Consider the following 27,871-nt stretch of genomic DNA (forward strand, 5'->3'; position numbering starts at 1 on the left):
TCAAAACTATTGACATTTCTCTATGGTATGTCAAAAGTTGTTGTGGTGTTTTTTTTTTTTTTTTTTTACGACTGTAACCCTTTTAATTGAATCACTTTATATTGAATATATTGTAAGGTATACTTCAAACATAGCACACCGTCTAAGACTTGCATCATACTAATGCTGTACACCTGGGAAATACATCAGCAAACTGGCAAGGAGGTAGTATTCTGTCATATACCATTGAGTACCTTCGCCGGGTCCATTAACCCCTTAACGACCACGGATGTAAATGTACATCCTGGTGCGGCGGTACTTCACGCACCAGAACGTACGTTTACGTCCTATACATGACCGCGAGCATTGGAGCGATGCTCAGTCATGCACTGCTGATAGCAGCCGGGGACCCGCCGGTAATGGCCAACATCCGCGATCGCATGGATGTCTGCCATTAACCCCTCAGATGCAGTGATCAATACAGATCACAACATCTGCAGCAGTGATGCTACAGTTTTGGCTGATCTGATCGCCTGCGGCACAGCCACGGGGATCAGACCAGCTAACATGGCGGATCGAGGTCCCCTCACCTGCCTCTGCCGCCTTTCCGACATCATCTGCACTGATCTGCCTTCCAGAGCAGAAGATCGCTGATAATACTGATCAGTGCTATGCTCTATGCATAGCACTGAAAAGTATTAGCAATCAAGTGATTGCTATAAATAATCCCCTATGGGGACATAAAAAGTTTTTTAAAAAAGTTAAGAAATGGGAAAAATCTCCTCCCCCAATAAAAATTTAAATTGTCATTTTTTTCCATTTTACTCCCAAAAATTGTAAAAAAAATATAAAATGAAATAAAAAAATTTATAAACATATTTGGTATCTACGTGTGCGTAAATGTCCGAACTATTAAAATATGTTAATGATCCGTTCGGTGAACGTAAAAAAAATTAATTAAAATAAAAAAGTCCAAAATTGCTGCTTTTTTATCACATTTTATTCCCCCCAAATTTTTTTAAAATTATTAAAAGTTTTATATACACAAATGGGGTATCAATAACAAGTACAGATCATGGCGCAAAAAATTAGCCCTCATACCGCCGCTAAGACGGAAAATTGAAAAACTTATAGGTCATCGAGGGATTTTAAACATACTAATTTGGTTGAAAAGTTAGCAATTTTTTTAAAGCGGTACAGTAATAGAAAAGTATGTAATCATGGGTATCATTTTAATCGTATTGACCACAGAATAAAGAGAACATGTAACTTTTACTGTACATTGTATGGCGTGAGTATATTTTTATAAGTATATTTATAAGTATATTTTTGGAAAGCCACAACAAATCTGGAGTGTCTAAGCATATATATATATGTATATATATATAGATCTATAATATATATAGAGAGTATACAAAAAAGAGGATTGCAGCAGCACACATTGGTCAAAAAATTGAGGCTCTTAGCGCACTTTTTGATCAAAACGTGTCCCCCATCCACCACGGGGAGGTGGCCTTATTTAGAATGGGACCCTAGCACAAATTCTGAGCCTAACGCTCAACTATCCACTCACCTCTGCTGAGCATATAGCCTCTGACTGTATACTCTGTATCTGCCATGGCAGTGTGCACCCGTGTATTAGGCTGTTCTGCTATATAAAGATATATATATATATATATATATATATATATATATATATTTGTAAATCAGTGCTTCATTACTGCAGTGTTAGTTTATATGTGTGGACAGTGATGTGTTTCTACTTAGCTAGAAAACGTATTGCACAATTTTGGCTTAGCTCTTTGCCGCCCACTGTTCTGGAACTGACTCATAGGGTCTCGTTCATAGTTTGCTAAGAAAAAGATGTATGTGTTAATCAGAACGCATCTAGGAAGTTTGATTCTGTATGGGGACCCTGGGCCAGATATTTTTGTCTAGGTAGGTCATGGCCCTAAGGACATTATGATTTTGGGAAATTATGCTAGGGGTTGTTTCTTAGACTCCCTCAATACATGGATGGCTGATCTTAGTCTAATCCTATATACAGTGGGCATCTGGATGGATCTCTCAGTCCCTGGATATTTCTTGTAGTCTTCCTTCTTTGAGTTGGGAAGCTCTTGAGTTTCTTGGTGTATGCAGGCGGTCAGCTCTGACCTTTTTAAAGTTGCCGGTTTATCTGTCTGAACAAATTAGGTTGGTCGGAGTTGGACTCCTGGCACACCTGCAGATAATGCATTTTGGTTTTAACTCAAAACGTTACTTTCTCTCATTTTGTGTATATTTTTCTGTCTTTCAGAGCCCTATGATTCGTTTTGCGTACCTCCTGAATATGACCCCGATGGAGATGGAGCTGGGACAGAAAAGGTAGAACATGAAATTTCCTTCCCAGTGTAATATGAAACTTTAAGAACACCACAGAAAAGCTTTACCTCTAAGGCAGGAACATATTATTGCTCAGTGCTCGGGACAGAAAAAGGCCAGCCGTGGATTAATTTCGCTTTACTAGTGAGTGGACATCTGGCACACAGATGAATCGGTTTCCTGGCTTCTAAATATAGTCTCCATAGAGATGGTGAAGCCTTCCTATATGAGCCAGGTTTCCAGTGCATCGGCCATGGTCAGGGTTAAAATGACTGTGAGCCCCTCCTAGGGCGCTGATGTGTTCACACAATATTTCATTCCCATAGGGAAAGCTTTGCCAGAAGGAAGATTGAAAAAAGGAATGCACCAGACCTCTCCTTCTCTCTATGTGGAGCTTAAAAAAGAAAACCAAGTGGAGTGTGTAACAAGATTTAGATTTTTCTTTGTAGAGAACAACTTGTTAGCAATGGGATTTTCCAGTAATTGTAGATAATTCAATCACATTATGAGATTTCCATTGTGCTACACAAGCCCTGTAAATCTACAAGGATTTAAGTAGTAGCATTGGCCCCAAACTATTGTTTATATAGCACCAACATCTTGTACGTCAGTACTGAAGGCCTCCATGACGATTAGAGAAAAGTTGTCCAAATCCACCAATTTCAGCAGGACTGGTTGTCTGTTATGTGTATTGTGGAGTGCAGAGAATGTTAAGGGGAAAAAAGGATCAGGAATGTGTAACGCCCGATTATTTTATTCTCTTTGGAGTGAAACCACCAACTGATGTGTCTTGCTGCAGTTTACATCCCTCTCGCCTTTTAACACCAAGGGCACTTATGTATGGGGCAGTCAGTGGAATAGTTGTTATCCAAGAAGGCTTATGGGAAGACCCTGTGAACTATGTCATGCCCCATTGGATTCCCTATATAAATAAGAATATATAGCAGGTGCCACCAGTGCTTCATATACTGCTATACAGGCTCCACCCACCACATGCTAGATAAAGGGATACAGTTATTTTGCCATACAAATAAGTACATCACTTTTTTTTCATTTTCAAATAAGTTTAATACAAGAGATAAAGAAAACACAACTACAGTACATAGTTATAATGGCCATGTATGTAACAAGCTGTAGCAAAGTAATATTGAAACATATCCCTGTTTATAGGGTCAAGGTATAGCTATAATTGTCAGAAGTTTTTCAAAATGGGAAAATAAAAATATGAAAGTGTTTTTATAATCAACTAGGCCTCAGTCACATCACTTTTAATAAATACATGATAATGGGAAGCTAGGAGCTAAATAAATCCTTTACCTTAGAGTCCAGGAAGCTTAAAGTGATGTTGTCATCAGAAAATAACCTGTTGTTTAAAGTTGTTTTCCAGGACATTTTCATTGATAGAATACAGTAAAGAAAAAAAAAAAAAAACACTTGATCCCCTGCTGATTTTGTATGTCTGCCCACTGACAAAGAAATGATCTGTCAATAATTGTAATGGTTTTATGAATTGATTTGCATTTTACTCTGTGAAATAACTATTTGATCCATCAATTTAAAAGATTTCTGGCTCCCAGGTGTCTTCTATACATGTAATGAACTGCGATTAGGAGCACTCTCTTAAAGGGAGTGCTCCTAATCTCAGCTTGTTACCTGTATAAAAGACACCTGTCCACAGAGGCAATCAGATTTCAAACTCTCCACCATGGCCAAGACCAAAGAGCTGTCCAAGGATGTCAGGGACAAGATTGTAGACCTATACAAGGCTGGAATGGGCTACAAGACCATCACCAAAAAGCTTGGTGAGAAGTTTACAAAAGTTGGTGCGATCATTTGCAAATGAAGGTAACACAAAGATGGAAATTTATTATCAGGAAACCCACACTTTTTTTTTTTTTTCTGGGCATTGTCTGTGTCTCACGTGCACCAGAAATTCTGAAAGAAACCCACAGACCCTAGGGTTTGAGAAAAGGGGGTGTGCCCTCAGATTTATCATTATAACCCTAAAGAAGGTGTCTGTTTAGTAACCACACAAGATTCCTTGTTGGAAATTATTTCAAAATGTATGAAAATTGAGCATTCAATTTTTTATGCAATTTTGACAGTTATGCATGTTTTGCTTTTTCTTTTCCTCAACAAATCTGATTAAACCTGTATCAGAGGCTCTGAACAAATGTGAATAGAGTAGATATGCAGTCAACTCATTACTGTTCACTGAAAATTGGTAAATGCAGGGTCAAAAACCAGGGTCAGATCCCACTGGACAGGGGATATTGCCTGAGTGATCTCTATTGATGAATAGTATGAAATGGACAACGCATTTCAAGTCATATAGGGGGAGATTTATCAAAACCTGTGCAGAGGGGGGCATGGTTTGGCCGCCGTGCAGTATAGCCGCGTGGACAGAGAGCTCCTGTACCAGAACAGCTAAAAACCCAGTTTAATCTGCCACCAGTGACTATAGGCTTTATCATTAGCCTGGAAAACGATCATGGCGACCTCTGGCAGAAAGCGGAACTCGAGAACTGGACGTTATAAGCCGTTACAGAACTTTTTCTCGGACGGCCCTCCGCTCGCTAGCTCCAACAAAGATGGCGCTGCTGCTTGCACTTACGTTGCCTCTCCCGCTACGAGGTCCTCCGGGAGAGCTGGCTCCCATGAAGCGGATGAAATGCCACAGCAGCTCGCAAACAGTGTGGGACGCCCGAAACGGAACCACTGGCTGTTCTTTGAAGTCACCGAGCACTGGAGCTCCCCTGATGTGCTGCGCTCTTGCTGCCTGGTGAGTCTAATCCTACTATGGGCCACAACCATACCTCTGAAGTAAGCAAGGGTGACCCTGAGACCCTGCAGGCCCAAGCACCAGGGAGATCTCCCTCTGACTCTCCCCAGGTCAGCCCTCTTAAGCAGCACCCTAGATTCCACACTCCAGGTGACCGGGCTGATGCATTGGACCTAAATAACACCCTTGCAGTGCTGGACTCAGATCTCTTTAACACCTACCCGACCTCAAATACTGTAGTGTCCGATACTACACTTAAAGATATGCTGCTTATGTTTTGCAGCACTCTACAGAAGGACTTCTGTCAAGTTATGCTGCCTTTGAAATAGTCTGTCCATGTACTGGAGCAAAAAATGTCCTTTACAGAGTCCAGCATGGTGTACTTTGCTGAGACCCACAATGTGCTAACTGATGCGCATGATGACTTAGAGCAGAAAGTGTCGGCTCTAAAGGCTAACCTCACGGACTCTGAAGACAGAAATCACCCAATAATGTAAAGTTTCAGGGGATACTTGAGTCTGTGACAGGCTCCCAACTACTGCACTATGTGAAAGATTTGACTCCGTCACTGCTGCCTGACTTAGAGCCGTAAGATTATAGTATTGATCAGGCCCACAGGGTCCCAACACTCCGCTCTCTGCCTGATGACCTACCGAGAGATGTCCTAGCAAGATTCACCTTCTTTCACACTAAGGACAAATTGCTGCAATATTCCAGAAAGCATTTACTACTTCCAGCCTCTTATGAGGACATTAAAATGTATGCAGTGCTGTCAGTGGCCACAGTCCAGGCCAGAAGAGCCTTTGGTCCCCTCACTGGACTGCTACGTGACCTGGAAATGCCATACCATTGGGGATTCCCAACTAAGCTACTTGTTGTGCGCCAGGGAAAGACTCGTGCTTTCTCATCTGTGGAGGTGGGTATTGATGTTCTCCATTTATCCTCGGAATGCTCAATGGGGACCAAGTTGGCTTCACTAGTGGATGCCAAGCTCCTGATAACACCAGAAGAGTCATTTCGCTCCTCCAGCATTGTGAATTCCATAAACTTCCCTCAGCTTTTCTGACCCTCGATGCCGAAAAGGCATTCGACAGGGTGAACTGGCAGTATGCTTTTTCAGCACTTCGAGCCTTTGGGTTTGCTGGCCCTATCATAACTGCGATTGGGGCACTTTACTCTAACCCGGCAGCGATGGTTTTTACTAATGGTGCTCTGTCTGACCGGTTCACCCTGTCGAATGGAACACGACAGGGCTGCCCCCCCCCTCTTGTTTATCCTTTCCATAGAGCCCCTAGCCCAGGCAGTCAGACTCCATGAATGTATTAGGGGTATTCGCATCGGCCCTTCTGAATATTAACTGGCATTGTTTGCTGACAACATCATTTTTGCCTGTCTTATGTAAAATCTTCCCTACCCATCTGTTTGATGTCCTTCAACAATTTAGCAACATCATTTTTTGGTGAAAAATTCAAAAATTTCTGGAAAAATTAGAAAATGTTACATTTTTCTAACTTTGACGCACTCTGCTTGTAAGGAAAAGGGACTTGTCAAATAAATTACATATTGATTCACATATACAATATGTCTACTTTATGATTGCGTCATAAAGTTGACATATTTTAACTTTTTGAAGAAATTAGAGGGCTTCAAAGTATAGCAGCAATTTTCCAATTTTTCACGAAAATTTCAAAATCAGAATTTTTCAGGGACCAGTTAAGTTTAGAAGTAAATTTGAGGGTCTTTATGTTGGAAATCCCCTATAATGGACCCCAGTATGGAAACTGCACACCTCAAAGTATTCAAAATGACATTTAAAGAGTTTGTTAACCCTTTAGGTGTTTCACAGAAATAGCAGCAAAATGGAGAAAAATAAAAATCTCTATTGTAACCCCATTTTTTTTTCATTTTTACAAGGGGTAAAAAGGCCCCCCAAAACTTGTAATTCATTTTCTCTTGAGTAAGGAAATACCTCATATGTGGATGTAAAGTGCTCTGTTGGTGCACTAGAGGGCTCACAAGGGAACGAGCGACAATGGCATTTTGGAGAGCAAATTTTGCTGAAATGGTTTTTGGGGGGCATGTCCCATTTAGGAAGCCCCCATGATGCCAGAACAGTAAAAAAAAAAAAAAAAAAAAAAGAAAAAAACCATGGTATACAATTTTGGAAACTCCACCCCTCAAGGAACGTAACAAGGGGTACAGTGAGCCTTAACACCCCACAGGTGATTGACAAACTTTAATTAAAGTGGGACATGAAAATTTTTATTTTTAACACTAAAATGCTTGTGTTACCCCAAACTTTTCATTTTCACAAGAAGTAATAGGAGAAAATGCCCCACAAAATTTGTAACTCCATTTCCATTTCTCTCGAGTAAGGAAATACCTCATATGTGAATGTAAAGTGCTCTGTGGGTGCACTAGAGGGCTCAGAAGGGAAGGAGCGCCATTGGGCTTTTGGAGAGCAAATTTTCCTGAAATTTTTTTTTTTTTGGGGGGGGGCGCATGTCACATTTAGGAAGCCCCCATGATGCCAGAACAGTAAAAAAAAACAAAACACATGTCATAGTATTTTGGAAACTATACCCCTTAAGGAACGTAACAAGGGGTACAGTGAGCCTTAACACCCCAGAGGTGATTGACGAACTTTCGTAAAATTAGGATGTAAAAATAAATAAATAAATAAAATTTCAATAAAATGCTGGTGTTACCCCAAATTTTTCATTTTCACAAGGGGTAATAGGAGAAAAAAAAAACACAATTTTTTTTTTTTAATCCATATGTGGATGTAAAGTGCTCTGCAGGCAAACTACTATGCTCAGAAGAGAAGGGGCGCCATTGGGCTTTTGGAGAGAAAATTTTGTTGGAATGGAAGTCGGGGGCCATGTACGTTTACAAAGCCCCCATGGTGCCAGAACAGTGGACCCCCCCCCCCCCCCCACGTGAACCTATTTTGGAAGCTACACCCTTCAGAACATTTAATAAGGGGTGCAGTGAGCATTTACACCCCACTGGCAGTTGACAGATCTTTGGAGCAGTTGGCTGTGCAAATGAAAAATTACATTTTTCATTTTTACAGACGACTGTTCAAAAAATCTGTCAGACATCTGTGGGGCGTAAATGCTCACTGTACCCCTTATAACATTCTGTGAAGGGTGTAGTTTCCAAAATGGGGTCACATGTGGGGGGAGAGTCCACTGTTTTGGCACCATGGGGGCTTTGTAAACACACACAGCCTTCAATTCCAGCCTAATTCTCTCTCAAAAAGCCTAATGGTGTCCCTTCTCTTCTGAGCATTTTAGTTCGACCGCAGAACACTTTACATCCACATATGGAGTATTCCCTTACTCAGAAAAAATGGTGTTACAAACTTTGGGAGGCTTTTTTTTTTTTGGGAGGCTTTGGGAGGCTTATTACCCCTTGTGAAAATGAAAAATTTGGGGTAACGCCAGCATTTCAGGGAAAAAACAAATTTTTTATTTTTTATGTCCAACTAAAACGAAAATTTGTCCAAGACCTGTAGGGTGTTAAGGCTCACCATACCCCTTGCTTAACTCTAAACCCCCCCCCCCCCGCCCCAAACTGCCATTGGTGGTCGTACTGACCGACCAATGGCAGGGGATAGGAGGCGGTGGCAGCACTGTCACCTCGCTCCAATCCTTTAGGACCAGTGACCCAATTTGGCCTGGATCGACGCAAATTACCAGTCTCAGGACCCCCTAGGCATTGCCACGGAATGCCTGCTGATAGATATCAGCAGTCATGCCGGTCCGATCACCGCCCGGCGAGCGGCGGTGATCGGAAATGCAGACGGCATACAAGTACGCCCCCCGTCCTTAAGTGACGGAGCGTGAGGGCGTATCCATACACCCTCCATCCCCAACAAGTTTACTCTCCTACCCTTCCTCTCACCTTTTTAAAAATAATTTCCTCCCCCTATCCCAGACCCTAGTTAAAGCCATGCAAGATTACTCTAAATCACTCCTATCCTGGTTTGGCCGTTTAGCAGCGTTTAAAATGATGCTCCTGCCCAAATTATTGTAATTATTCCGCACAATCTCAATTCTCCTTCCCAAATCCTACTTTACTACCCTGAACAGACAACTCTCGCAGTTTATCTGGTTTAACAGAAAGCCTAGAATTGCTCAATCATTGATGTCATAACACAGGCTTGGAGGGGGCCTGGGACTTCCTCATCTGGAAGATTACTACAGATCTTGACCAAGTGCGACATTGGTGGTCGCAAAATCCTGAAAAATTATGGGTGGACCTGGAGTCCTCCTGTTTATTCCCCTTTTCGCTAAAATCTTGCATTTTGCTCCAATTAAGGGGTCAACACCCTCCCTCATCCTACCTCCCGGCCATAACTTCTTCTTATGTAGTCTGGTCCTATGCTCTCAAATAAGACGTTCCCAAAGTCCCTTGCTCCCTCAATAATTTCCCGCTTAATTATCTTGAGTGCCAAATCTCTGATTTAAATTTACAGCTTTGAAATATACTTTGCACAAGACATTATCTGTCCAGAAGGTGATGTCCACTTTCCATCCCTACGTGTTAAATTCAATTTAGCACATAGAGAGTTTTTTTAAAAGCTTGCCACTTAGAAGCCTACTCACGGGTGACTTTACTCATAAACATATGATCCTGAAAGCATACCTCCACTATTTCAATAGCGACTCAGACTAAAAAGGGGATTACCTTTTTTTTTACAACCTGTTACATGACAAGACCTCTATCTCTAAGCACCACTTTATAACTTAATGGGAAGCCGATCTCCAAAGAGAATTCTCTCTCAAACAGTGGTCTAAGCCCTGAATTTAATGCGCACTCTCCTACGCTCTACTAACCATCAGGAAGCAGTAGCTAAAACAGTATACCGATGGTACTATTCACCCTCCAGGCTTCATCTTTTAGACCCCTTATGCTCAAACCTATAATGGCAAAGATGTGGGATGGTAAGAACACTATATCACACACTTTGGGAATTTCCACTACTAGCTAACCTTTGGCAGGGTATCATGTTATTATCTAGTCAACTGTTACATACCCAGCTTGACCTTCATCCTGAAACGGTGCTGTTGTTGATAGGACTTGATGACTTCCCTCCTGAAGTGAGATCCCCTCTGGCTCACATTTACATGTCAGCAAAACTGCTAATACCCAGGCTATGGAAGAAGAATAAAGTACCCTCTCTCTGTGAAGTTATTAGGCTGGGTTCACACTACGTTTTCTCCCATACGGGAGCGCATACGGCAGGGGGGAGCTAAAACCTTGCGCTCCCGTATGCCTTTGTATGCGCTCCCGTGTGTCATTCATTTCAATGAGCCAGCCGGAGTGAAACGTTCGGTCCGGTCGGCTCATTTTTGCGCCGTATGCGCTTTTCCCCCGGACCTAAAACTGTGGTCAACCACGGTTTGAGGTCCGGTCGTAAAAGCGCATACGGCGCAAAAATGAGCCGACCGAACGTTTCACTCCGGCCGGCTCATTGAAATGAATGACACACGGGAGCGCATACGGTGACATACGGGAGCGTGAGGTTTTAGCTCCCCCCTGCCGTATGCGCTCCTGTATGGGAGGAAACGTAGTGTGAACCCAGCCTAAGTCTAGTTAATCTGACCTGTGACTACGAAAGGGCTTACTCCCTTGCTGAACACACTCATACCAAATTCCTCAAACACTGGAATGCATGGATGTCTAGCCCCCATTATCCCAAATGCTCTAACCATCAGGTTCCTTAGCTAGATATGTGAATCCTTTTCTATTTGTACCCTTTCTCCAATGCTCAATAATCATGTGATCTTCTTTCACTTTTATGTTACCTGTACCCCGCACTTGTCTTACATTACTGTATTTTTCGCCCTATAGGACGCTCTGGCATATAAGATGCACCCAATTTTAAATGAGGAAAATCTAGAATACAATGTAAAGTATAGGTCACAGTGATCTTCAACCAGCGGACCTCCAGATGCTGCGAAACTACAACTCCTGGCATGCCCGGACAGCCGTTAGCTGTCCGGGCATGCCAGGAGTTGTAGTTTTGCAACATCTGGAGGTCCGCAGGTTGAAGACTACTGGTATAGGAGGTAATAATACTCACGTGTCCCCACCACTACGGACCCATCACCGCTGCCCTGGATGTCGCCCTCCATCGCTGTTGCCACGTCCCCTGGGTGTCCCCGTTGCTCCGGAACGTCTCTGCTGCCCGGTATTCTCGCTCTCCGTCGCCGCCATCACGTCGCTACTCACGCTGCTACACACGCCGCTCCTTTTGAATGACGGGGCGGCATGCGCGACAACATGATGACGTCGAAGGAGAGCGCCGGCCATGCAGGGGATCCCGGCACGGAGCAGACACAGAGGAGGCAAGTAAGGTTCCTCCCGGTGCAGCCGGGTTAGTGTCTCTTTTCCCTTCAGACGTGGCGGTCAGCTTTGATCGCCGTGTCTGAAGGGTTAATACAGGGCATCACCGCGATCGGTGATGTTCTGTATTAGCCGCGGGTCCCGGCCGTTGATGGCCGCAGGGACCGCCGCGATAGGTGTGTATTCGCCGTATAAGACGCACCAACTTTTCCCCACCAGTTTTGGGGAAGAAAAAGTGCGTCTTATACGGCGAAAAATACGGTACTTCTCTAATGTTATCTTGCTTAGTGCACGCTGTGAGTAAGACAGTCCTGCACTAGTTCCTAACTTTGTTGAAGTGCCACATTCCATGTATTTTCCATGTACATTTATAATTGTACTTGTTCTATGTTGTATACTTAAAAATTTTTTTTTATAAAAAAAGAGAAGTCGTACAAAAACGCTGCAGAGGAAAAGTTGACCAGTTGCCCATTGCAACCAACCAGATTGCTGCTTTCATAAAAAAAATAAAAATAAAAAATCTGAAAAATAAAAGAAACAATCTGATTGGTTGCTATAAGGAACTGGTCAACATTTGATAAATCTGCCCCATAGTCTTATAGTCATGTCTCCTCTTTTTGTCCCCTAATATGCCTTTTCATTATAATGGTTAATCTTGTTTTTTTTATTATTTGTTTTTTATGAGTGATCATTCTACTGACAGATAACTAGCGTCTATTGCCCAAATTACTGTTAACTTCATGTACTGTATCTATGTTTCCATATTGGAAGTGCTGATTTTCTCCTGTTTTGTCACATTTTCCTTCTCACAGGCTTGTGTTTATGGCATTGCAGCCATTTTATGGTCAGCGGCCAAGTTCAATTTCCCGGCTAATCACAAGCTCACGCTGCCCAAAAAGCTGAAACGGTTCCTTCTGCAGATGGCAAAAAGGGATTCTGAGGAAAGGCCAAATTTAGCAGAATCTCTGCAGGTAATTGTACTGAGATACATATTTGAGTCTAAAAATATGGCAAGATTCCTGTTTCCACATCTGGAGATCCACATGTGCTGAAGGCTTGTCATGGTGCATGATGACGGCAGATGTGGTCATGTATAAATAAACCCTGGATCTGTGTGGTCTAATTCACAATGCAGCTCGCAGTATGTAGTGGTAAAGTGATTTATTGTAAAGGATATTACATTCGCTCGCTATTTCATTATAATTGGGTAATAATTGGGAGGAAATGTTAATTTGCAGTTTGAGATATTGATAAAACTGCTAAAGATTTGTTCAGCTGTCAGCTAGTTTTCCCCATAAGATATCTGGGTTTGGTTGGCATTTTATATACTCTTTTATGTCATGAAAAGGTGTTTACAGCTGGTAGAGGATGTCCTGCATTGTCCTTTATGGCCCACCTAAAACCTCTGATGTATGGCCAGCTTCATATATGCAGAACATATGCTCATGTTTATCATTTCGTAATTTCTCATTTCAGGTCTGCAGGAAATATCTGGAGCAAAAGAATCTAGACAGTAAAGCCATTTGGTCACGTTTGATCAGCCTTACGGATCAGGTGGGGAGATAAGTATATCAGGAGTGCTTAGAAGCTTATATAAAGCCTACATATTACATAGCGTTGTACACAGATTGTAATTATTCATGCTTGTCCTCATTTCCACCTGGGTTACAGTTCCACTTACTACAGTATTTATGCATATCTAAAATGCTTTCTATTTATAATAGAGAAAGGGGCCTTAAAGGGGTACTCCAACGCTGTTTTCGCACTGCGGGGGTCGACCACGCCCCTTCATGACATTACAACCACCCCTTCTTAATGCAAGTCTATGGGAGGGGACGTGGCAGCCGCCAAGCCCCCTCCCATTGACTTGCATTGAGGGGGTGTGACCGACCCCCACAATGCAAAAATCATTGTTCGGAACATTTAGCTCTGAACGCTCTGAACGCTGGCCAGTACCCCTTTAAAGAAGCACTCTGCTGTGTTTTTTTGTGTGTTTTTTTGCCTTTATAATGCTAACTCACTGACAGTATTCTTGCAGTGTTAATTTTTTTTTCCATGCCAGCTCAGCTTTCTGTAGCTGGGTATTGTGATCACTACTCAGACCCAAAGTAAATTATTTGCTCTGCTGTGTAGACAAGATGTCAGTCTCTCCTGTCTTACCTACTGGGAACTACATGATTACATCAACTGTTAGATCTCTTGTGGAAGCTGAGACTGCTCCCCTTCCCACCCTGTTTTACCCTATTGGTTCCCCTTTATGTCCCCCCATGTACAGAAAATATAGAATGTCTGCCCAGGAGGGCAGTGATATAGTAGGTGAGTCCATACAGTGATTAGCTGCAGAGCTATACCACTTCACTGTGCCTGTCTATACTGTCTGCTCTGTGCAGATTCTGTAGTACATCCTCTGAGATGCAGCCTGACATCTCGTCGCTTCATCGCTTCTGTGTACAAGCTAAGCGGGAGAAAAAGTAACATGCTTTAACTGTGTCACATATAGTACTGTATAATGTTACTTAGGAGACACAAGTTCTATGCAAAGCCAGAGGCATTATGGGAAATGTAGGCTGCATTAGGCTACCTATCAGAGGGATAATAGTAGTCAAGATGACAGACAACCCATGCATGCCACATCAGCAAAAATAGGTATACACAAGAGAATCTACATTATTCTTGAATTTTAGCCTATACTGTACTAAATAAGTAAAAATATATAAATAAATAATCCTGGTCTTTAATATTTTTAACTAATGTGCTAAATTGAAAGGTAACCTGTTGAGTCATAATAGGTGTCAACAGGATTGGATTATTCAGCGGCTTCGTGCCCTTGCTACACTACCCATAGATACCTAAATGGCCTTCACCACCCACTCTTCATGATGGCAGTTTGGTGCCCTTATCCATAGTGGAGTGGTGACTGTGCTTAATGTGTAAAATTGTTTAGGTTATCTTGACTGTTTTCATAACATCTGTAGACTAAAGTCATTACTATACTAGTCCAAGAACTTGGGCTAGTATAGTAATTGCAATTTGTTGCCATAATGCCTCAACCAACCTAGAACCTTTATGCTGTTTTCATTTAGGATGTTCAGAGCTGCCCATATCATGAAGAGGACAGTCGTGGCATATCAGGGTCTTCAGCTGGTAAGTAGAGACTGGCATCCACATGCATTTTGGACCAGATAACTTTACACATAAGCTTTTTTTTTTTTTTTTTCATTTTTTTTTTTTTTTTAAATAACTTAGTTTCTGCTAATATTGAAGTTATAGAGCTATGATTGGATGAGGCTGGACACACCCCCTTCAGCACTCCATTCTGCACTTTCTGTGTTTGGACCACGGTCCAAAGTCTGTGTATAAGATGGGAGAAAATGTGCTCTTGAGCCTTTTTAAGCACAAGTAAAACATAGAAAATATTTTTTTTAAACAAAGTACATTAGGAATATTTTTTATTTACCATAATGAGGGCAATAGCAAAAATTAGTTTTAATTAGAGTTACCCTTTAAGGACAGGCTTAAAGGGGTATTCCGCTTCTCATTATTTGGAACAAACTGTTCCGAATGCTCGAGCCTGTGCTGGGAGCTCATGATGTAATAGCCCCACCCCTCATGACCACGCCCTGCCCCCTCAATGCAAGTCTATGGGAGGGGGGTGTGGCAGCTGTCACGCCCCCTCCCATAGACTTGCATTGAGGGGGTGGGGCTTGACTTCATGAGGGGGCGGGAGCAGTGGAGTACCCCTTTTAAGAGTATTAAGTATTTGAAACACTTTAAAGGGTTGTCCCAAGATTAATAAATGGTCCTCTATCTACAGAGCAGACCAACTGATAAATGCAGTCTGACCCCCAGTAGAGAGATAATAGAAGTGGTAGCCAAACATGGGCACAACCTCCCCATTCACTTAGAAGACAAGGAGCCTCAGTTTTCATAATCAATCTGGGTCCTTCCTGATGGACCCTCACTGATCAGCCAGTTTTCCAGTATTTTGTGAGGAGAGGATAACCTTTAGACAAAGTTATAGTAAAAGGGAAGAAGACAGCCAAATGGGTAGGTAAGGGAATGGGTGCTACTAGACAAAGAAATACAAACAATACGCCTGACACAGCAGCGCACATATAATAATTTAACATTAATAGGTGAAACCTTTTAATCTTGGGATAACCACTTTAAATCTGATAAAGGGGTAATGGGGCATTTTAGGGGCATCCTTGAGTACTGAAAACCTCCCAGCTGGTTATCTGCTAAGGTCTGAGTATTTTATGATACAGCTTGACTACCTTTTGGTCGGAATTAATCTGGAGCCTGATGGAGTCTGAGGATCCCTCTACATCAATAGAGAACTGCAGTACTTGAAAACTAGGAAGGCTCTAATTGTTTTGTGACTTCTGGATACTTGTAAAAAATTTTCTTATTTACAGGGTTTGTTCCGGTCACCACCCATAATAAACTCATGGCAGTGAAAGGTCCGGTTCCGTTAAGTGACCTTCCTCCTAATCTTCCTGCTGCATTCACTTCTCCAGCCACATATTTTAAGCCAATTGTTCTTATGCAGAACACAGACATGAAAAGGTACAGGTATTATTACTTACCACAACTCCATATGTATAATGTCTGTTTATTTAAACTAAACATATATATACTGTATATACATTTTTTCCAGAAATCCAATACCCAGCCCATCACCGTACCCAAAACCACACGTGAGTACAGAAGACCTAGAACACATAGATAAGGACATTTCTTTGACGGAAATGGAGAACCATATGGCTGAAGATAAACCAAGCCAGGTTCTTAAATCTGGCAGCAGCTCCTCAAGAACCAAAGTTTCCTTTAAACCAGACCCCAGTATTTCAGACTATTCATTTGATGAAAAAGAGAAGAGTCCTTCTGCAGCTTCTTCAGTGTCCTCAAACTCATCCACCCTTACGAATAGCCCCATTATAAATAATTATTTATTAAAGCAAGACCCTAAAACTGGGAATCTGACCCTTGTCCGTGTACAGCTCAGTATTCCAGAACATATACCAAGTGTGTCCTTGGAAGCTGAGCCCGTGTCTCAGACCATAAAGACTTCCTCAGTGCCCCCTCCGGGGACTAGTGCAGTGAATAACTTGGCTAATGATGACAATGAGTCCTCTAAAATTACTCAGGCAGCCTCTTTTGACAAATGTAAGGAATCCCAGACCTCATCCAGTGAGGGGTTACCTACAATGAATGGCACACTTGTTAACAGTGGCCAGGAGAAAAAAGACTCTCCCTCCAATAACCCTTCACATGAGACAATGGTGAATGGAGATTTGTCACCTAGGAAGAACATGTGCTCTCCTCTGCAGAAAGTGGTGAACCTGTTACAGGAGGAGTTTGCATTTGATGGCTATTTAGAAAATGGTGTTGAAGATATTGCAATGGGTAAGTAGTCATATTCTCTGAGGATTTTATTTTGCTCGAAGAATATTCTCTGATATTCCTATGATAATAGATAAAGACTGATGATCTGGTGCCTGGATGTAGCGGTGATCTATGTCATTTTAATAGACTAGAAGCAGTGTACAAATCCAATAAGAAGACCAATTTAGCCTCCATTTGTGATTTTGTCATATTGTATGGTACGGGATGGCTCAGCACAAAGCGATTTTCTTGCTGTCAAAGTGACATACATCACAGGGGAAGCAATAAGGACCCTGCTACCTTAGTTTGGTCTATATAGATACTTTTCTTGCACCCTGTGGGATCCATGGTATGACAATTTTGACATAGTCATGGTTTCTAAGCTGATTCTGTAACTATTGATGACCTTTACAATAGGATAGGCCATCAATGTGAAATCACTGTGGGTCTAACACGTGAAACCGCAAATATTGGCTATTTGAAGAGGCCAAAGCACAGGTTTGTATGTTTTGTAGTGACTGTGTCTGGTATTGCAACTCTGTTCCATTAGTTAAAGTCTAATACCAATAATGGTGGCTACAAAAGTGTATTAAGTTGTGTCTGGTAAATGATGGTTGTTGGATCTCCATGGCCAAGTGAGCATGTGTGTTGCTATTCCGTTTACTCGGGACAATTGACCTGTGTTTTCGTGATTGGTGGGGGGGGGGCCAGCAGCCAGACCCCCACCAGCCATCTAATTATTGCCTATCCTGAGGATACGGGATAACATTTAATCTTGGAATTCAGCTATTTACTCTCTTTGTCTCTATATAGAATTTCATTCATTTAATGTCTAGAGTTTTTTTCTAGTTTTTTCTATGTGTTTTCTATGTAGGCTTTCTAACATGAAGTGAACAGAGCTTTTTATTGTATTCTACTTTGCCTGCAGTATATTTTTGAATAGTAGAGTCATAAATAGCATTTAGTGGTTTTATTCTTTATTTTACCTTTATTGTTATTCCTCCCCAGTGCTTTATATGAATGATATAACCATTTCTTTCTTGTATAAATGCTTAGTACACAGCAATGGCCTATCTGAAAGCACAGTTTGGTATTTTTATACTTTCCTGTCCACATTTAATGCTAAGAATTATTGAACTTGTCTCTTGGGTCCAGCTGTAAACAAAAAATATAGTAATCCATATATTCTGCCCTAATCTTTTCTTCAAAAGAATTATTGAGGAAACTGTTAAATCGCTTTATTAAAAGCTATAAAAAAGCAGTTCTACATTGACCATGGTGTTTTATGTTTACTGACATATTTTGTCCGCCATTCGGTATTCTGTCAGATCATGGGTATTGTGGCCTTACATATTACAGGATAGGATATGCAGTTGTTTTAGGGTGAAATTCTAATTGTCAGCAATCCTATTACACCATAAGAGAGGCCAATATTATTGCAAATGGTAGAACACAAGAATTATGATGGCTTCTGCCTGGTATCGGTCAGCATTCTGCTGATGGACACACCGCTTACAAGTTAAAGTGGGCCTGTAAGTTCTAAATAAAGCACAAGTAGTGAGAGTAGATAAAATGGTAAGGCTCTTCTCAAATACATATAATTAAAGAAACTTGATAATTCCCCCTTAATTTTACAGAGGAATGGGTTTTTCATTTTAGCAGAGGAATCAAAACCTAGTGAGATTTTGCTTCTCTGGCAATAGTTTTCCACATCTCCTACCCGGAACCTGAATTTTCCTTCATACAGAATAAAAAATATCAGGTATATAATATCTTCCATTGTTTTATTGTGCAACCCAACTAAAGGGAGAGGACACAGGGACTTCTCAAGGGTTAATCTGCTAGAGGAAAATACATCTGCGTGTAAAGGGTTATGCTACTAGAGTACACAGCAGCTTGTAAAGGGTTAGGCAGGTTTACACTTTTTTTTTTATTTTTTTTTTAACAAAACCAATTTTTTGCAGTGAACTGTCAGTCTTGCACTGTGATTATCAGTTGTGTGGTTTTCACAGATGAAACACATTTTTGAAGTGTTTTACCTTTTCTAACTGCACTGTTAATAACTGCATAACAAGACTGGCATTTCCCTGTACAGTGACCCCCTGACCTACGATGGCCCCGACATACGATCAATTCAACATACGATGGCCTCTCAGAGGCCATCGCATGTTGAAGGCAGCATCAACATACCATGCTTTTGTATATCGGGGCCATCGCATAAACGGCTATCCGGCAGCGCAGACTGCTTCAGCTGCCACCGGATAGCCGTTTACGGTTCCCCGTGTGGTCCGCTGATGATCACTTGCCTGTCCGGCGCTCCGGCGCGTCCTCTTCGGGATCCTCGGCGTTCTCCATCGTCGTCATCACGTCGCTGCGCACGCCGTTCCGTCATCCAATAGGAGCGGCGTGCGTAGCGACGTGATGGCGGTGACGGAGAGCATGGATGCCGGGGAAGCAGAGGCCTTGCCGGAGCGTCGGGACACCCCGGTGACGCGGCGACAGCGATGGAGGGCGACATCCAGGGCAGCAGTGACGTTCTGGAGCAGCGGGGACACATGAGTATAACCTCCAATACCAGTGGTCTTCAACCTGCGGACCTCCAGATGTTGCAAAACTACAACTCCCAGCATGCTGGGTGTTGTATTTTTGCAACATCTTGAGGTTCGCAGGTTGTAGACCACTGTCCTATACTTTACATTGCACGGATCCCTCAACATACGATGGTTTCAACAAACGATGGTCCATTTGGAACGGATTACCATCGTATGTTGAGGGACCACTGTAGTAATCTTCATATACTTGTAATAAGTTGGGTACACTCTGTTCAGACTTCTAGTTTCTATACAGAAAGATATCCAAGTGGGTGCCTACCTCCGGGACCTGACCTTGCACTTCAAATTGCATTACAAAAAAATCCAAGATGGAAGCGCCACTCTAAAATGTACAAGCAAAAAAGTGCATTTATTCACCCCAAATACAGGCATAGCTACGTTTTTGCTCTACAATAGAACCCTTTTGAACCATTGAAAAAGGCTCTATTAGAGAGCTGAAACATAGCTATGCCTGTATGTCAGATGGGTGAATAAATCCACTTTTTTGCTTGGGCATTTTGGAGTGCCGCTTCCTTTATGGATTCACTGTAGTAATGGATGTATTTTCCTGGTAACATGCAATACATTTTATTTCCTAGACTTTTATTCACTTTTAGTCACTTTTTAACAATTCCTTTTTTATTTTGTTTAGGTGAATACATTTTTGCCCTGAAAGGTCTTCAGCACACGACCTTCTGCAGTGCCATATGTGAGAAGTTCTGTGACCTCTATTGGGATGAACACCTACTCAAAAACCTCTACAAGATTATCAATGGCAAATCTCCTCCACCCAGCAGGTACGGGACATGTAAGGCTGGGTTCACACCACGTTTTGTTAAATATGGTTCCCGTATACGGCTGGGAGGAGGGGGTGGGGCTTAATCGCGGCGCCCACACTCAGCCCTATTCGGGAACCGTATTTAATGTATGTCTATGAGCCGACCGGAGTGAACCGCAGCCTCCGGTCGGCTTCGTTTTCGGCCGTATGCGGTTTCCCACCGCAGACAAAAACGTGGTCGACCGCGTTTTTGCCTACGGACGGGAAACCGCATACGGCCGAAAACGAAGCCGACCGGAGGCTGCGGTTCACTCCGGTCGGCTCATAGACATACATTAAATACGGTTCCCGAATACGGCTGAGTGCGGGCACCGCGATTAAGCCCCACCCCCTCCTCCCAGCCGTATACTGGAACCATATTTAACAAAACGTCGTGTGAACCCAGCCTAACTGGCCCAAACATTCAGTATTTTTAGTTATTATAATGGTCATTATTTTCATACGTGTCCGAGCAGGTTTTCGGTATGATAGGATTCACCTGAATGGGTGGAAAGTGATAACTGCAACAAATCCATATGTCAGCTCAAATCATTGTTATGGTGGTGGTGGGAGCAATGCATCATGGTTCCACATTAAATTGGGCAACTGGGATAAGATAACAGAATCTGGTTGGAAAGTTTCCACTTGACTCGCCAACATTTACATAGCCCAAGTCCAATATACCGTGTTTCTATCAATGTTTGTTCAATATTTTTTTTCCATGTGTTTTTCTTTTCAATAGAAAAACGGTGGCCGAGTCTTCTCTTCATAATAATCCTGCTCATCTTTTGAAAAAAATTCAGAAAAAAACACGGAAAAACAAGAAGCCAGGAAAGCTACTCACCAACGAACAGACCAACATATCAGATGGAGAAGAAGCTTCAGACAGCACCTCGCATGTGGCTGCAGATCAGGAGTCACCACCTGAGTCACAATATTCTTTGTCACCTGAGGACATAGATGCTACAATACATACAAAGCTACCAGGTACTGGGCAAAATACATTATCGCACGTAATGGCTTATACAAAACCATGATTCAAAGGAATTATTTTCCATAAGGGAGACTTTAAAGGGGTATTCCAATAACAAATAAACAAAAAAAAAAGCAGCCAAAGCTTATAGCATTGCATACCTGTCTACCGCAGTTCTGAAACCACCAAACATTTGTTAGATAATCGCTGTGTTTCCTACTTGAGCAGTTGCTTAGTACTACAGTTTCCAGTGTCCTTGCATTCCCTCATCTCTTCATTACAGCCCTCCCACCCTGCCTACTCCTCCCTCACAACACTCCTGCCAGTTCCCTGCCAACAGCATGCTCTCCACACAGCATGTCTGCAAAAATGTTTGTATTCATTCCCTGTCTGCTCCTTTACCTGTGGCATTGTTCAATACAAGGTAGCATGCTGTAAAGCATATTCTTCCCTAAATGTCTCAATAAAGATATATACTGTATGTATCTGTGTGTGTGTATATGTATGTATGTATATATATATATTAGGGATCGACCGATATTGTTTTTTTAGGGCTGATGCCGATAATCTGTCATTTTTCAGGCCGATAGCCGATAACTTATACCGGAATATCGGTATAAGTTATCGGCTATTTCAGCCCCCCCACCCCCCGGCGGGGTAGAAGCCGTTGCAGATCAATGATTTAAAGCGGGCGCTTTAAATCAATGAACTGCAGCTGCTTTTGCGGTGCCAGAGAACGCCGCCGTTGGATAAGTCCTTTAACCTCTTCAGGCCGCCGGGTGTATGCATACGCCCTGCATGCCGAGTCCTTAAGGAAGTGGGGCGTATGCATACGCCCGTGGGAATTCCGGTCCCCGTCGCTAGCCGGTTGGGGACCGGACCAGGATGCCTGCTGAAATCATTCAGAAGGCATCCCGGCACATCGCCAAGGGGGGTCCTGAGACCCCCCCCATGTCGGCGATCTCAGAAAATCGCATGTCAATTCAGACATGCGATTTTCTGCTATTCCGGGCTGATCGGGTCTCTGGTGACCCGATCACCCGGAAAATAGGGATGATCGGAGCTGTCAGTGACAGCCCCGATCATCCTGAGGGCTAGGAGCGACGTCGCAGTGCTGCGATCTCCTCCTATCCCCTGCCATTGGTCAGAAGTGATTCTGACCAATGGCAGCGCAGGACAGGGGGTTGCCATGGCAACCCCCCATTCTGCCCACCCCTGGATGTCGTGGGGAACGTGTGGAGAAGATGCGTGGGGACCGCAGATTGTCGCTGGAGACAGGCGCAGGTAGGGAAACGACGGTGTGGGGGGGCAAAGGAAGGGGGCAGTAAGCGATATTTACTGCTTCCCTTCCTAGTGGGTGCCAAACTGCAACTCCCAGCATGCCCAGACAGCCAAAGGCTGTCTGGGCATGCTGGGAGTTGTAGTTTTGCAACATCTGGAGGGTCACAGTTTGGAGACCACTGTTACAGTGGTGCCCAAACAGTAGCCCTCCAGATGTTGCCAAACTACAACTCTCAGCATGCCTAGACTGCCCAGGCATGCTGGGAGTTGTAGTTCTGTAACATCTGTCCCTTCAGATTTTGCAATTTTCATGAAATTTTTGAAAATTGCTGCTCTACTTTGAAGCCCTCCAATGTTTTCAAAAAAGCAAAAATATGTCCATTTTATGATGCCAACATTAATTGGACATATTGTATTTGTGAAGAAAAAAAAAATTTATTTGGAATATCAATTTTCCTTACAAGCAGAGAGCTTCAAAGTTAGAAAAATGTAAAATTTTCTACATTTTCATGAAATTTGCAGATTTTTCACCAAAAAAAGGATGCAAGTAACGCTGAAAATTTACCACCAAAATAAAGTAGAATATGTAACGAAAAAACTGTCTCAGAATCAGAATCTTCGGTAAAAGCGTTTTCGAGTAATTAATTCGTAAAGCAACAATGGTCAGAATTGCGGAAAAGGGCTCAGTCCTTAAGGTGAAAAAGGGCTGCGTCCTTAAGGGGTTAATATGGATAAAAGGAAAGTTACATGATCCCAGTCAGCTCCATTATTATGTATAACCTGAAACTCCATTTGTAGCACAAGTCACTTAATGTCACTTAAATAAAAAAAAACTAAAAAAAAAACTTTTGAAATGTTATAAAAAATGTCAAAAGTTTGTATCGATTGGGGTCTAGTTGTTGAGACCCCCTCAAATAACTACAACGAGCTGCGAGATATATAAACAGCTTATCTTTCCCAATCTCTACTTGCTGTAGGAGATAGACTACATAGACTATCTATACCAGGGTTTCCCAACCAGGGTGCCTCCTGCTGTTGCAAAACTACTACTCCCAGCATGCCCGGACAGCCGTTGGCTGTCCGGGCATGCTGGGAGTTGTAGTTTTGCAACAGCTGGAGGCACCCTGGTTGGGAAACCCTAATCTATACAATCTGTCTCCTGCTCATTCTAGATATAGGTGGGGGTCTCGTCACCAAGACCCTCACTGATCAAAGCTTTTGACATGTTTATACGTCATAGTACTTTTCCTTTTAGAGCTGTACAGTTGCTGTCGTAGTGATTCGGTGCAGGTTTAAAGGGTCTGTATTCTCCCAGAAAAAGTGCCACATTTGTTCATGGAAGGTATGGCAATTCATTTCCTTTTAAATGTTAAAGGGGTACTCCGGTGGAAACTTTTTTTTTTTTTCTTTTTAATCAACTGGTGCCAGAAAGGTAAACAGATTTGTAAATGACTTCTATTAAAAAATCTTAATCCTTCCAGTACTTATTAGCTGCTGAACACTACAGAGGAAATTTATTTTCTTTTTGGAACACACAAAGCTCTCTGCTGACATCACGAGCACAGTGCTCTCTGCAGACATCTCTGTCCATTCTAAGAACTGTCCAGAGTAGGAGAAAATCCCCATAGAAAACATATGCTGCTCTGGACAGTTCCTGAAATGGACAGAGATGACAGCAGAGAGAGAGAGCACTGTGGTCATGATGTCAGCAGAGAGCTCTGTGTTCCAAAAAGAAAAGAATTTCCTCTGTAGTATTCAGCAGCTAATAAGTACTGGAAGGATTAAGATTTTTTTAATAGAAGTAAATTACAAATCTGTTTAACTTTCTGGCACAAGTTGATTTAAAAAAAAAAAAAAAGTTTTCCACAGGAGTACCCCTTTAAGACTGAGCTGCAATACCAGCATAGACCATGGACAGTAGTGGTGCTATTTCTTGAAATACAAAAGACCCTAATCCAGCGCTTTTTAGTATGATATTTTCCGAAAATGACAGTAGAATAGTTTGGGAAATATGTTGTCCCTATTGTAATTTGAAATCACTGGAGGTTTTTCTCTGCTCATTTGCTTTCTCAATGGGAAATTCCCCTTTTTGACAAGCACTGAATTTGACTTTGCCTGTTGTGTGGCATTTGGTCCATTCAGGAACCCAGTGAAGGAGATTTATCAAGCTCCCTAGTAGATTTTTTTTTTTTTTTGTAAAAAAAAAAAAAAAAAAAATTACACGCACCTGCGCACATGCAGCTTTTCTATACATGCTGCGACTTATTGATTTTTGCTTATTCCAAAGCACATTTCTGATATCTGTTCACGTAGTATTTTATTATTATTTTTTTTTTTTTTACTTTGCAGTGGTCGTGTATTTATCAGATTCGATAGTCTCTATTTATGAAGAAAAAAAATCGCATCTCCGTTTACCGTATTTTTCGCCGTATAAGACGCACTTTTTCTTCCCCAAAACTGGGGGGAAAAAGTCGGTGCGTCTTATACAGCGAATACATACCTATCGCGGCGGTCCCTGCGGCCATCAACGGCCGGGACCTGCGGCTAATACAGGACATCACCGATCGCGGTTATGCCCTGTATTAACCCTTCAGACGCAGCGATCAAAGCTGACTGCCACATCTGAAGGGAAAGTGACACTAACCCAGCTGTTCGGGACCGCCGCGATTTCACCGCGGCGGTCCCAAACAGCCCAACTGAATAGCTGGGTTAGTGCTTACAGGACACCGGGAGGGACCTTACCTGCCTCCTCGGTGTCTTCTCTGTTCAGGGATCCCCTGTATGGCCGGCGCTCTTCTTCCTCGTCATCACGTCGTCACGTATGTGCGTCGGCGTGCATAACGACGTGATGGCGGCGAGCGAGGATACCCGGCCGGCAGCAGAGACGTTCCGGAGCGACGGGGACACAGCGACAGCGATGGAGCGACATCCAGGGCAGCGGTGACGGGTCCGGAGCGGCGGGGACACGTGAGTATTACCTCCTATGCAGTGGTTTTCAATCTGCGGACCTCCAGATGTTGCAAAACTACAACTCCCAGCATATTGGGTTCAAAATCTTTATTTTTTTAGATTTTGCACCTATAAATTGGGTGCGTCTTATACGCCGGTGCGTCCTATAGGGCGAAAAATACGGTAAGTCGCATATGTATTCCAGGTCCATCCTGACTTACTGAAAGTGCATACGTCCGCAGAAAAGAACATTAACATCCACTTTAACAACTGTTCTTGTTCTGCATCATGAAACAAAGCTACTACATTAATGTGAATTATATAAAAAATGTATTATATAACTAATAACTCTTTTTTTTAGGTTTTTAGGATTTTTAGGTTGAAAATCCACACTGCACACCTTGTTGGGACACGTACACGCTAGCGTACCCACTACATTTTAAAATGTAAATAACCCATATGTGCCACTAAAGTTTTTCCTTAAAAAAAATTTATAAATAAATAAAAGAATCCATAGTAATACGGCTTCATGCACGTTTTGGGGTGGGTAACGTACCGAGCCGTTTTTTTTTTTTTTTTTGTGGCTTCACTATTGTTTATGCGCCTGTTGCTGCTGCACTGTCCCCCTTCCTGACGTAAACTCCGGCCTCAGCGCAGCGACGCAAGACTCCGCCCACCAACGTCATAAAATGCCGGCTCAAAATGAAACAAAAAAGCCTCCAGATATTCATGGTGCGGCATAGTATGTTTTCAATATTTTTTTATTTTTATTTCTGAGGAGGGTGGATGGGTTGTTGCGGGAAAGTTGGAGTGCAGCTATTTAGTGCCGGGCAGGGTGTCACCCGATGCGATACGCCCCTCCTCCCCGTCACTCTCTAACAACGCTACTGGTAATAAAGGGTAAATGAAGAACTTCAGCTATTAACATAAGGGAAACATTTTCTGCTTTAAAAAATACTTTTGTAAGTGGATTTCCCGGGTTTTGATTTATTTATCAAAGTCGTGCGACAATTTAATAAATAGGTCACATGTAAGCAAAAGTAAGTAAAAAAAAATTGTCATATAAAAGCCGTACGTATGAAAAGAATGATAAATCTCCTTCAGTGCGACTTCTCCCATATATGACCTTTTCTTGTTTCCTTTAAAGGCTCGGAGACGCAGGTGGCGGCTGGCAGGGAGAGTCACACTTCATTTGATGCGACGGACATGACTGATTCTCCAGAACAGACCACTGACAAGGAACAGCAGCCGCATACCCCTCGGGCGGCACCGGGCAGTGACGAGAACTTTACGTACAGAGCATTCCCGGACTGTGACAGCCTATGTGTCAGCCCGGACTTCAGCGAAGAAAATGAAGAAGTAAAGCAACGTGAAAGCATGTCTGTCTGCCCGTCTCAGGTGTACAAGTGCAGCTCGGGGTGGTCCAGCGCTTTCTATGGAGCAGAGATGTTTGACCCTGATGTCCAGCACTATGTTACTATTCTGGGGCGACAGAAAGATAAATGTTCGAAGAACATAGAGGCCAAGAGGCTGGTGAGTGTATCTGCTGCTTATTTGTCACATTTTAGCTCTGAAACATGCATAATTAGTCCATAGGCTTCTGTTAATGGGGGCTCTGCTGAAGGTTGTCCCTTTCTTCTTTAGCATCCACAACACTACTAGAGGCTCAAAAGTGCCTAGTTATGCTTTGTATTTGGTGTTAAAGGGGTATTCCAGGAAAAAACTTTTATATATATGTATATAATATATATATTTATATATATATATATGTATATATATATATATATATATATATATATATATATATATTTATATGTATATATATATTTATATATATATATATGTATATATATATATTTATATATTTATAAATTTATATATGTATATATATATATATATATATATTTATATATGTATATATATATATTTATATTTATATATATGTATATATATATATATTTATATATCTATCAACTGGCTCCAGAAAGAACAGATTTGTAAATTACTTCTATTAAAAAAAAATCTTAATCCTTTCAGTACTTATGAGCTGCTGAAGTTGAGTTGTTCTTTTCTGTGTAAGTGCTCTCTGGTGACACGTGTCTCGGGAACCGCCCAGTTTAGAAGCAAATCCCCATAGCAAACCTCTTCTACTCTGTGCAGTTCCTGAGAAAAGCAGAGATGTCAGCAGAGAGCACTGTTGCCAGACAGAAAACAACAACTCAACTTCAGCAGCTGATAATTATTGAAAGGATCAAGATTTTTTAATAGAAGTAATTTACAAATCTCATAGAGAGGGACTTGGCACCACCTAGACTAGCAATAGGATAAAGCGATCTATTCGGATACAGCAGGCTACTCGATCAGTGTCTTCCCTTGCAACAGCTGGAGGAACT

General features: G+C 42.2%; 1 protein-coding gene across 3 annotated transcripts in view; it reads left to right on the forward strand.

Annotated features, from left to right (window-relative positions):
* Positions 1-27,871, forward strand: part of KNDC1 (kinase non-catalytic C-lobe domain containing 1) — a 141,568-nt gene that overhangs the window by 56,820 nt on the left and 56,877 nt on the right. For all 3 annotated transcript variants that reach the window (XM_056529503.1, XM_056529504.1, XM_056529505.1), the window contains exons 9-17: positions 2,276-2,343; positions 12,292-12,450; positions 12,956-13,033; positions 14,563-14,623; positions 15,898-16,048; positions 16,140-16,888; positions 20,111-20,255; positions 21,018-21,262; positions 26,626-27,011. In XM_056529503.1, the coding sequence (XP_056385478.1) occupies positions 2,276-2,343; positions 12,292-12,450; positions 12,956-13,033; positions 14,563-14,623; positions 15,898-16,048; positions 16,140-16,888; positions 20,111-20,255; positions 21,018-21,262; positions 26,626-27,011 (2,042 nt within the window). The remainder of the gene's footprint in view (positions 1-2,275; positions 2,344-12,291; positions 12,451-12,955; positions 13,034-14,562; positions 14,624-15,897; positions 16,049-16,139; positions 16,889-20,110; positions 20,256-21,017; positions 21,263-26,625; positions 27,012-27,871) is intronic.

This window comes from Hyla sarda, chromosome 7 (assembly GCF_029499605.1).
Source record: "Hyla sarda isolate aHylSar1 chromosome 7, aHylSar1.hap1, whole genome shotgun sequence".
NCBI lineage: Eukaryota > Metazoa > Chordata > Amphibia > Anura > Hylidae > Hyla > Hyla sarda.